The sequence below is a fragment of the Pongo pygmaeus genome, chromosome 17, assembly GCF_028885625.2.
Source record: "Pongo pygmaeus isolate AG05252 chromosome 17, NHGRI_mPonPyg2-v2.0_pri, whole genome shotgun sequence".
NCBI lineage: Eukaryota > Metazoa > Chordata > Mammalia > Primates > Hominidae > Pongo > Pongo pygmaeus.
The window spans coordinates 45,930,729-45,943,179 of record NC_072390.2 but is presented as its reverse complement, the minus strand read 5'-3'; the positions used below and the strand labels follow the sequence as shown (position 1 = coordinate 45,943,179).

The window sequence follows — 12,451 nt, the reverse complement described above, 5'->3', positions numbered from 1 at the left end:
TTAATTAACTTTGGCATCTATATACACCCAGAGAACTGGAGAGTCAAAGCAGTCTTTCAGATATTATAAGAGAAGAGAACCAAAACACGTTGTCTCTGATGTCTAGAATTTCAGGAATTTTTTTTTTTTTTTTTTTTTTTTGATACAGAGTCTCACCCTCTTGCCCAGGCTGGAGTGCAGTGGCATGATCTCAGCTCACTATAACCTCTGCCTCCCAGGTTCAAGCGATTCTCCTGCCTCAGCCTCCTGAGTATCTGGGATTACAGGCATGTGACACCACACCTGGCTAATTTTTGTATTTTTAGTAGAGACGGAGTTTCACCATGTTGGTCAGGCTGGTCTCGAACTCCTGACCTCATGATCCACCCGCCTCGGCCTCCCAAAGTGCTGGGATTACAGGCATGAGCCACCGTGCCTGGCTGAAAATGTTTGTTTTTAAACCCATTTTGTTCAAATTATATAGCTTTTTTTTCTTTTTCAGTAGACCTACATTGAGTTACATCACCTCTTCTAATTCTCACTCCAAGTGGAGGTTTTATGAGACAGAGATGTGTTTAAAGATTAAGCAAACTGATTAAGCAAAAAAGTTTGATACAAAGAAGGCAATGGGAAAAAAATTGCTCTGGATAGTTTAGATGTAATGCTCACAATGACCCTTTTCAGCTTGTCTGAGGACAACTGTGGTTAAAATTAAAAAAAAAAAAGATTGTGTTCATTATGAACATTACTGCGTATCTTGAAAGCTGACCCCTTACTTAGCTAGGCAATTGTCTGCACATTTACTGTAACATCTTCCTCCTCCCAATGGCTGTCTCTTCAGCTGGAACAATATGTGAATGACATTATACCTTTGGAGAGAGTTACACCCATTTTATGCAGAATCAGCTACAATAAAGTTAAGTCGGTCAACAAAGACTGCTTGTGATTAATTCTCTTATGGCTATGAGAGAGGATGAAAGTGTATCATTGTACTTCTTTCTTCACTGTGGGATTAGAACGTGAATCTGAAGTAAATAGTTATGTTGATGACAACAGGTTAAGCAGAACAGTATTTCAGAAAAGATTCAGAGTTGGATAATGTGAAATCCATGTGAAAGCTCATGTGAAGAACTGCTCTATGATTCTAAAATTGCCATGGCTAGTTTTCATTGTTTGACACTACAGGAGAATTAGTCTACCCGATACCCCAGAATTTTCAATCATTGAAATCTTGAGTCTACAGAGGATGCTCAATGGGTCAGAATGTGGGGCCTGAGTCCCAGGTGTGATCATGTGCACAGAAATGGTCTAAATGGACAGATGTGAAATGTGTGATTGAAGGGATGCTGGACAGTGTGTGTTCTCAAGTTGCTTTACCTCCTAACCTATTGCTCAATGATAATGAAAATTCACTTTGTTTATGCAGTCAACAAATATTCTAAACATTAAAGACACACACTTCAGGGAGGAGTAACAAAGTGATTTTTGTGATTTATACCTCACTGTGAATTAATTTCTCAAACAATTAAAAAACTTATCAACTAGTTATAGCCAGTTTTTAGAGGAAGCAGGTAGCAGTGAATATGAAGACATTAGGCATGTCATGTGCTAGAAATAAAGAAAAAACATGCAAAGGTGAAGACAGATTTCACTTCCTTCCATTTTATGATAGGTCAGCTGGCATTTGCAAATAAGCTCATTTTCACTTGCCCAGCAGTGATAATGATCCATAAATCATATAGAAACTGAACATAGAAGTGTGGTCTTTTTTCATGCAGTTTGTCACTATTCTAGTAACATTAAAATATATGTCCAATGGAAGTGGGGTCGATTAGCGTCATTCTTTTCATGCTAGTTTTCAAGTAACTGTTTTTTTTTTTTTTTTTTTTTTTTCTTCCAAAGCCATCTGGCTGTCCCATCTAGCTGATAGAAATGACATAGTAACTATTCTTTGGGGAAGAAAGAGGCCATCCATCCTGCCCATGACCCTATTGCAACATGATAGAAACAACCTACATGACCCTGTCACACTTAATATCCACCTGAACACAGGAATTCAAGTCTTCATTTAGAAGGCTAAGTTCACTTTTCCAAGGAAGCTGAATTGAAAAATGGCAATCATCTGGTGATTCTGATCGGCTTGGGTATACAAAATAACAATTTGTTATGAACTGGCATGTCTTCATTGGACTGTCTATTCATCGGAATTTCCAGTGCTGAGAAGACTAGGACAATCCTTGTGGCTAAGGCAAAAAATTAATAAAAAAGACATATTATGGTGGCAGTCTAGAGTAGCAGAAAGAGAATCAGCCTAGCCAATTCTTAACTCTGAAATTGATTCGCGAGTTACTTCTCAGCCTCAGTTTAAGCATCTATATAAAAGGAGGGCTTTGGATCGTACAATAGGGATATTTCGAGATTCTGTGGTTTCAGTAGTTTGTACGTCAGAACTCTTAACTTTGAGATGATTGAGTTCATTTTGAAGATTTAAAATACAGTAAAAAAAGAAAACAAATCTTTATGAGCATTTACTATGTTCAAAGCGCATTCTCTTAACTTTACAGAAACTCTGTGAAGTAGAAGCTATTATTATCTTCATAATAAGAGTCCAGAGAGGTTCACAGAGATTAAGAAACTTGCCCCAAACCATAAAGTTAGTAAGTTGGGAAACGGGGATTTGAACTCAAGTATGTAGTTTGTCTTCAAAGCCTGAACTCTTAACCATTAACTTAAATGCACAAAAAAGACAAAACAGAAACCTTTTCAAGTTTAACTTTTGTTTGTTTGTTTGTTTGTTTTTGTTTTTTTTGAGATAGAGTCGCGCTCTGTCACCCAGGCTGGAGTGCAGTGGCGCAATCTCGGCTCACTGCAAGCTCCGCCTCCTGGATTCACGCCATTCTCCTGCCTCAGCCTCCGAAGTAGCTGGGACTACAGGCGCCCACCACAACGTCCGGCTAATTTTTTGTATTTTTAGTAGAGACAAGGTTTCACCGTGTTAGCCAGGATGATCTCGATCTCCTGACCTCGCGATCCGCCTGCCTCGGCCTCCCAAAGTGCTGGGATTACAGGCGTGAGCCACCGTGCCCTGCTTTAACTTTTGTTAATCATTAAAATATAATATAGTTATTTTGATTGATTAACAGATGGAATGAGATTTTTAAAAATTCTCTTAGCTCCTTCAGTAGTGATTTTGTTTTTTGTTTTTTTTTTTGGCAAACTTTAATAGGTTTTCTTAGCTTGACAACTCATTCTCTATATTCATGAACATCTCCTGACTTGTTCCTTCAGTGGAGATACCCTTTTCTAGCCAGAGCTGGCAAAAGTAGTAATAGCATGCATTGGCTTGTTTGAGAGGCCCTGGGTGAGCCTTTGTTGCGTAAAGTAGGAGGTCTGTTATTGTCTTGGTAGCATATGCCTTCATTATAAGTTTGCCTCTTTGAAAGAATATTCAAAGACCAACACAAAAGAGAACATTTCCAGATCCAAGAGAGTGTGTGTAGAAACAGTGGCAAGTTAGAAAATCAACTTAGGTATCAGATAGCAGCCACAAAATATGTTCTGAGGAAAAATTCATAGCAATTTATAACAGCTGAGAAAAAGAGGGAGGATGCGGGAAGGTAGATTTTGTCAGAACTTAATAGACTAAGGATTTATTGCATATTTTTTACTAATTAAATGTTGGGGATATCAGACCTGGTTGAAAATAATTAAAAGTCTGGTTAAATAAGGCTTTTTCACCATAGCTTACCTAAAGAAATTTAGGTGCAAAATCTAGGTGATTATTATTATTTTCTAAAATAATAATGCTAGATAGCAGAATTCTTAAATGCAGAAACTTTGTGTCTGCAGCGCCCACTAAGTATTAGTGTCTGGTCCATAGATTTGATAATGGAAAGAACCTGCTTTAGCTATGCCAAGCCATGAGGTTACCTGAGGCAAGAATGTGGGTGTGTGTGTGTTTCATCTGAGTTAGGACCATATAAATCTTATTATCAGTAGAAGTCAGTTGGACATGAGAAGACATGACTGAAGTTAATCTCATATTTTGTGTTTAAATACTCATTTTTCACTTAGTAACAATGTCTCCTTGCAGGATTGAAAATCACGTCATTATGCCATTTGAATAAATACAGGATTACCTGATTCTTTACAGCTTTATAATCAAGAAAGTTCCTTGCAATCCTTCTTTTGATTATGAAAGAACATAAATACTTCTTCTGCCTTCTGGGGAAATGAGGACATACACATTGTTTCAATATCAATGTTTTGCTTATATTATCATCATTTGATTCTCTGTGTTGTCACATAAAATTCACTGTTTGCTAACTTAGTAATGATGAATTCTGCACACAGAAAACATCAGAGATGTTCTGAGGCATAAAATTGAAAATATAGTGGTACCATGTTCCTCAGGAAAATCAAAGTAGAAATGAAACCGACTTCAAGGAGTAAAAAATTTGTGGTTGTTAAAATATGTTCTTTGCCACAAATGTTCTTTGCCACAAATCATGGAAACACTGAGCTGGAAGGACCTGTTTAAGGTAATCATTTCATATCTGGATACATTTCATACAACCTCTTCTAAATAGTGTTTTATCAAAGTAATTCTTAGGGAGTTGACTGAGAAAGAGATTCCAGGTAGTTTTTTTCAGTACTTACAACATCAGTTATAATTGTATAAAATTGCATTTTAGTTTTGTATTAAAATACAAAAATTGTAATTTAAATTCAGCTAAATACTTGTTTCTGCAATTTAGGCTTTTGGCTCATTCTTATTAGTTATTGGTTGTGGAAGGGACCTGGTCACTGGCCCCTGAAAGAAAAACCTCCACATGTACTTCAAAATAGCAGCATCATGTATTAGCATTCTCTCTCTCTTTCTCTCTTTCTCTCTATCACTCTCTCTCTCTCCCTCCCACACACACATATGCCTACATTATACTACTTCTTTAATCTTTAAAATTACATCTAGATTTGTAATCTTTTTTATAATTTTCATTTTCTTTGTATTCTTTCTAATTTTTAATGTTCTACTCAAGTCTTAGACTGGAAGTGAACAGATTATTCTGAGAGTAATAGTTATTATTTCCAGACAACTATCGATAAACTTTCACATTTGTGTCACTTATTGTGCAACCTTGAGAAAGTTATTTTGCTTCTCTGAGTCTCTGTTTCCATGCCTGTAATCTAAGGATTACTCTAGAATTGAATGAGAGTATGTAGCTCTCTTGACCACTTGGTAACCCTCACCAATGTCTCTTTTCTTCTTGCTCTGATAACCGCATCCATTTGTACTTGTTCTTCAGACATTATCCTCTTGAGTTTTAACTATATCTCTATTGTGTCTAAATTTTTTTTGTTTTTTATTTGTAAAAATGAATCAAACTGTGGAAGAAAAAGAAAGTAAAGACACCAACCAGAGAACAGCCTGATGTCTTTGGCCAGGGAGGGGATCTCAGCATACTCTGGACAGCAAAGCAAGAGGAGTCTTAGCGTTCATCATGGAAAACGTGTGTGGTTTCTGGCTTCTGGAATTTAAATGATTGTTTATCTTCTTGTCTTATCAATTATCCCCTTTACATAAAACCATCTCAGACTATGTTACTGAATGCTGTTAAACCGTATAATCTCTAATTCAGTATTCCTCTTTGTAGACCCAGAAGAAGATACGAGACAATGTGGAAATGCAAGAACAAGAAGGATTCTTAACTTTTACTTGTTTCTAAATTGTTAGTTGCATTGAAACTAGTCAGTTGAATGTGTTCCATTCACACTCTTACCTCATGTATGAAGGCCCTCAAGTTAAACTAAACGGATTTTGTCACTTTCGTTCCTTGAACTTTCTATGAATAGAAGAAGCTGGTAATATTTTTGGATTTTATCTACATGACTTTCATTTTCCTGGAATTGATTTGAAACATTTGAGTTAAGCCAACTACCATTCTTTACTCAATATTTGCTTTAATCCAGTTTCTTTTTCTCCCCATACTCCATGTCCAAGCCTCATTGTCCAGATTTAAGAAGGAGGAAGGTCAACCAGAAGAAAGTTCTGAAGCGTTGGAGAGACTTATTCTGTGGCATCTTTTAAAAGGAGGCATAAGGACTTTAGCATTTACGGAAAAACAGTTCCACTTCTGGGGCTCATGGCTTTCACCAGTGACATGGTACACATTTTTCATCAGGCTAGATTGTAAACATTACCTTCTCTTTACTCCAACTTTTCTCTCCAAGTCATCTTAGAATGTCACAACTTTTGAATGTCACAAAAATGATCTCTCAGTTACCTGAGAGACAATTGCAACTTGCAAAATAAATAGTAAATGACTTAAAGCATCCAGTTAGTAAAGTCCCTCTGCCCTGACCTCATCCAGCACTTTCTCCTGCACTATGTCCACCTGAAGTCATCCCGAATCTCGAGATACTTCCTTCCTGCCTGGAAGATGCAGAAAAGGAATCAGCTAGAAAAAATAGCTAAAATACTGATAAAAATACATATGTGAGTCATTTTATATCGGGGTCCCCAACCCTGCCCCCACCCCCAACAGTACCTGTCTGTGGCCTGTTAGGAACCAGGCCGTAGCAGGAGGTGAGCTGCGGGCAAGTAAGAAATCCAGCTTGGGCTCCGCCTCCTTTCTGATCAGCAGTGGCATTAGTTTCTCACAGGAGCATGAACCCTATTGCGAAATGCACATATGTGGGATCTAGGTTGCCTGCTCCTTATGATAATCTAATGCCTGATGATCTGAGGTAGAATGATTTCATCCTGAAACCATCCCCGCTGCTGTCTGTGGAAAAATTGTCTTTCACAAAAGTGATTCCTGGTGCCAGAAGGGTTGGGGACTGCTGTTTTATAATCATATTTCTTAATAACTATTAATATAGAGAGTAGTTCAGCTTTTATTTATAAATTTATTGCCGGTTTTATTATACCAACATTATACTGTTTATGGTTTAATACATATGGTGCAAAATGTATAATACATCAAGTAGTACAGTTTTAAAATTTTATGCTTAAAACAAGTTTTGTGTAAAAAATGCAGATACATTTTACATGGCAAATCAATTTTTAAGTCACCCTAAAGATTGATTTTTTTTGAAATTTAAAAACACATTTAATTTCCATTTCTGTCTTATATAACCTTTATTACTATAGCATGGTTTCCTCTACAGTTTAACAGTGCAGCAAAATTCCCATTTCGTGGTAAATTGGGTTTTAAGCAGCAAGGTTAAAATGCTTTGAGGATCCTGAATACACCTTTGAACTTCAAATGAGGGTTATGGTTGTGAATTTAACCCTCATGCATAAGTAGAGGCACAAGTTAGCTGCATGTGCTCTAGACCGTAGAGCGAGCCACTGTTGAGAAGCAAAGGACAGCAGCAGGAAGAGCAATGGAACTTCCTCAGGACTTACCAGGCTGCTGCACAGGATCTAGCTTCTCCCACCTAAGATTGGCACATTGAAAGCCTTGTTGCAGCAGCACCCCCATCTCCGGAAGCACAGGCTGCCTGCACTTCTCCAGCTGCTCTAGCACCTGCCTTCCTGGTAGTCAGGATACCAGGGAGAGGGAGGAGCACCAGGGTGGGGGATATTTGGGGGACCTCTTTCCTTCAGGACCACACCCTTCTAGGTGAAAGCACAAACACTTGATTACTTTGCATTCCATCTGCAAAAACAAATTTAGGTTTTGAATATGGTGAAAAGAGAAGAAAGGAAAATATAAAACTCTGTATTTTATATACAATAAGGAATAATGGAGGTTGATAATGATCTTGTGATCAGCTAAGACAATGTCAGTAAGCAGGTGAGGTAGGGTGCTTTCTACGGGCAAAAGGGCAAATATCTTGAATGACCAGAAATGACTCGAAGAGCTGCATTACTATCATGGTAGCATTCATGAAGTAATACATCTAAACCTTTGCTAACCTAACATTATTACTCTCAAGCTTTATTATCCTCAAGGCTTAAATGGCTGTAGCTGTTTAATTTAAAAGCAAGGCTTAAAAAAATAGAGATTACTCATAATTCCCTTTCCATATCCCTTTTTGACTTGAAAATTATTTCATCAACTACTTTTCTGAAATGCTGCTTATAATACATATTCACAGATTGCCCCATGTGTTATTCTAGTCATTGGCCCGTTTTGCTTATAAAAAAGGCCATGTTTTGTATTCCTACAAAATCTGCAGACATTGTTAACATAATACACGTCATTATACATCATATGTATGCTACATCTACTCACTGACATTTAAAAAATGAGCTATTTTCAAAGACTAACACAGGATCTGTTACTGAGACATGTGTAGGAAGGAGCTCAGTGTAAAATATTTTCTTTGGATAGATCCTTTCAAAGTGATTAAAACACACCAAATATTATTTATACTAAACTTTCTTAAATGTTCTATGATATTTCTATTTCAAAATTCTCTTATTGTGAGGATATATGAAATATAGATGTAGCCAGTTTAACACATAAGCTTATACCCCTTAGCTTGAGCAAAAGACGCACATATGGCCTCCCAGCACCAAGAAGATGGAAGAAATGCTACAGCAACTACTTCCCTTTTTCCAAGCAGCTCAAAATGCTTTAGCAAATACCGTGTGATTCTTACATCATTATCAATGATATAAGAAAAGGCAATGGAGACAAGAACAAGCACTCCTGCTTAATCCACTAAACCACATTGCATTTTAAAATGATAAACACCTTCCTTTGGCAGTGGAAAAATAGAAGCTTAAGAATGTTTAGGAACATTTCCTGGCAAATATGATCTTAGCGTTTTGAAAAACTTTAAGATTTACTACAATTTGAATAGTACTTGAGAATTAGGAGTGACAACATATTGCTTTTGGGGCATGAACCCAAACATTTAATTTATAATCGTGATCAGTTTATGAGAGAAGCTAATAAGTGCCAAATTATTAGCCTGATACAGTGAGCTTTGCTATGCTATTTTGAATACTTTAGTCCAAAGATCCAAATTTGGTCAGTGTGCTATTCCAGCTCATTCTGGTCATATTAGACGGGAGCAAGGATCCTCTGTACAGAGCATAGTGTGTGACCCTTGTAGCTGCGTTGGGCCAGCTAGGTTGCCAGGAACACTGGAAATGGGACAGATCACCCTTTCTGTCACTATCACATTTTGTGTGAGAAGTGGATCAAAGCCTGCAGTGGAAGGTTGCACGAGGGAACCGGAAGCCGAGTAAGTCTCCGTTACCACATAGTTACCATGCTGCAGAGGGTCAGGGATAGAAACAGCTGGCTGGACAGACCCAGAGGCGGACAAAGCAGAAGCTCCTTGACTTCCTGACAAAGTCTGGCACTTAACAAATCCCGTCTGCTGGACTTCTATGGGATGGCCACAGGATTCAATCCCATAACCGCTGTCTTTAGAGGGTGGCTGAACTTGTTTGCCTTCACCATCAACACCAAGGCTTATCTCTGCAAGTTTTTTAAATTTGGGTCCAAGTGAGTCCAAGAAGCTGTCATCTAGGTCATCAGCAATAAAACTGCAACAACCCACGGAGCCCACAGGAGAACCAGTGGCATCTGCGCCTTCATTATCATAGATCAACAAGCAGTCATTTGCTTCCTGGCCATCGTCTTCCTCCGCACAGGCAAATGCTTTCTAAGACAGAGAAAAAGTGGGAAAAAATGAATTTTAAGAAAGAGTCAGTTGAACAATATAATACTGTTGGTAGAACTCATTTGGATTATGAATGCCCAAACTAGGTAATCCACAGAAGTAAAGGACACTGTCTATTAACAATCTTGTTAAAAAAATGATCTGGTGTTTGGACAACAGTATGGTTGACATTACCTCAAAATTGAGCTAGAACCTTTGTCTAGATTCTACGAATCTTGTGGGAGCCTGACATGTGACTGTAACACACATCCCACCTAGAAATATCCCAAGAGTCTTCATCTCAAACAACCGCTCCCTTTCTCCCCTGCCCTGCAGTCTTTCTTCAAACACAATATCACTCTTTGTCTGCTTGGATACTAGGTCAGACCTTGGCACTTACCAGTATCGATATCAAAAGTCAATGTGAGATCCATTCTAACCATGCCTCTCTGCCCACTAGTCTTTGGTTATCAAATGAGAGGCAAGCATCCTACTTTTCAAAGTCTTTGTTTTCGTACCTATGTTCCTTTTCTGTTCTATGCTTCCTGACATGTCATTCCTCCCATCACTGATCTTCCATCCTATTCTTTTTGCCTCCCCTTTTTTGGAGATCATTAATTCAGTGGTTCTTCAACTTTTTTAGACAGATAATGTGAATACTCTACCCCTCTCTCAGGAAAATATACACACAGGTATTTGGATATCCTTTATGATATAGGAAATACAAAATGAACTGCTTTGTATTCTTAAAGAAGATGCTAGAAATTCTCACATAAAAGAGATTTACCCTCAATTGTTTGTTGAGTTGGAGGAATGAGATGCTACTTGCTATATGCTCTCATGTTGCGGTTATCTACTCATTCTTCTTTTATTATTAATTTGTTTATTTTAGAGACGAGGTCTCACTCTGTCACCCAGGCTGGAGTGCAGTGGTGCCATCATAGCTCACTGCAGCTTCTACCTCCTGGGTGCAAGCAATCCTCCCACCTCAGCCTCCCGAGTAGCTGGGACTGCAGGCACGTACCACTATGCCTGGCTCCCATTCTTCTTTTGATCAGTGACCCGATTTTGACAGCTACCTTAGGTTATCTGTATTATTTTGGCAAAAAACAAACAAACCATTTTTTTCTTGCATTTTAACAGGCTGTAAATAAAAACTGCAAAACTGAAGTATATAATCAAATAAAAAGATCTCTAATGTAAGTAAGATAACCAAGCCACAAAGTTTTTCACCAAATTACCTGAGAAAAGTAGGAGTCCAGAAAATTCATGCTTATTGCCCCATCAGCGTAGTCCTTATTGGTTCCTCCAGTGGAATGCCTTGTTCTCATGGTTCCAGACTGTCCTGAGGAACAGATGCCAACTCCAGTGGCTGCTCCGAATCCTGAAGCAGCTCCTGACACTGTCCCTGTTGCAAAGCCTGCAGCACCTCCGGATTCAGTGGCTGCTCCAAGCTTAGTGGTCATTTCCATTCCTGAAGTGCCTTCCACCGCTGTCCCTCTGGCATACGTATTTGTACAAACTTCTAAAAACAAGGGAGAACATTCGGTAATATCTTATGCTGTTATTTGTTGCATTTTTATAAAATGGGTCTTGGGTGTCTATAAGCAGTCACCATGTAAACAAGTAAGTGGGAGAAAATACAATTATATGACGAGAGGTGATAACATCCCACAATGTGTTATGTGAGAGTCATAAAGGAGGGCATATAAACGGGTGAAAAAGCTCTAAAAATATACTAATTTTAAAAGTGTACAAAGAAATAAGATTTTCAGTGACAACAGCCAGAAATAGAAAAGACAGGATATTTACTACACAGCTATGGGAAGCTTCTAATGCAATGCTTGTTTGTTTTCATGAAAAAACATTACAATTAAGCAGTCATATGAGCTCAGTATGGAAACCAAAGAGGAAACATACATAATGTAATCATGCAAATTAGCATGTCTTGGTACCTAAAGAGAATTTAACAAATCACGACTATTCAGCCTGTTACCTTTTACATTATGCTTTCATGGAAAATTACTTTTTTCTAGATAATTCTTTACATAGCTCTTGCTATGTAATTCTAATGGGAAAAGCAGGTGAGGATTGGAGCATCTGATAAAGGAAGACAGTTACATATTTGGGGAAATCTCATGCGGATTGTGCAGGATGGACACTTGAAAACAACCTATGGAATTAAGCAAAACTTTAATATTAGGCATTAAGTATTATTGTTCTTTTAGTTCACTGAGTAGTTGTGGCACTCAGATAATATTAATGAAATAGCCACTTGGTAAAACCAAAGAAATAAACAAATTCACCTGTATGACCTGTATGACAATGTAAGTGATCATGTCCTATTATGACTGAATGCAGGAATTAGTAATTGAACTGAAATCAGGATACTGTTCGTTCTGGGGAAGAAAGAAGGGGAACAGGATCGAGGATGTGCACATGAGACTTTAACTGAAAATATGACCAATGTTTGGAATAGACAAAGGTGGGTGGTGGATACATAGATGTTTGTTATATTTTCCCTTACATTTTTCTATATGTGTGAAGTCTTTCCTAATTAAAAAATTAGTAATTGATTGCATGAGAACTACACGTCACTAAAGTTTGGAAAAAGTATAACAAATCTTTAGATATTGACAATGGTGGCATCAATGGATAAATTAACTTATTGAAGCCAGACATGTCAGGGAATTGACTAATATAAAAATATTAAAACAGCTTTTCTCCATTTCAGTGGTAACAGCTCCTGACATGTGCACACAGATGCAAATTATTAAGAAGATAATTTTAACACTTCTTATTTTTTAATATTTCTCACTTAACTCACCACTGCTTTCAAACATTT

General features: G+C 37.7%; 1 protein-coding gene across 1 annotated transcript in view; it reads right to left on the bottom strand.

The window, feature by feature from the left end:
* Nucleotides 1–6,889: 6,889 nt before the first annotated feature.
* DSG3 (desmoglein 3) overlaps nt 6,890–12,451 on the bottom strand; it is a 31,962-nt gene continuing 26,400 nt past the window's right edge. Inside the window, exons 16-17 of the mRNA XM_054461328.2 lie at nt 10,848–11,131; nt 6,890–9,609 (exon numbers count right to left, since the gene is read on the bottom strand). Of these exons, the coding sequence (XP_054317303.2) occupies nt 8,995–9,609; nt 10,848–11,131 (899 nt within the window). The 3' untranslated portion in view covers nt 6,890–8,994. The remainder of the gene's footprint in view (nt 9,610–10,847; nt 11,132–12,451) is intronic.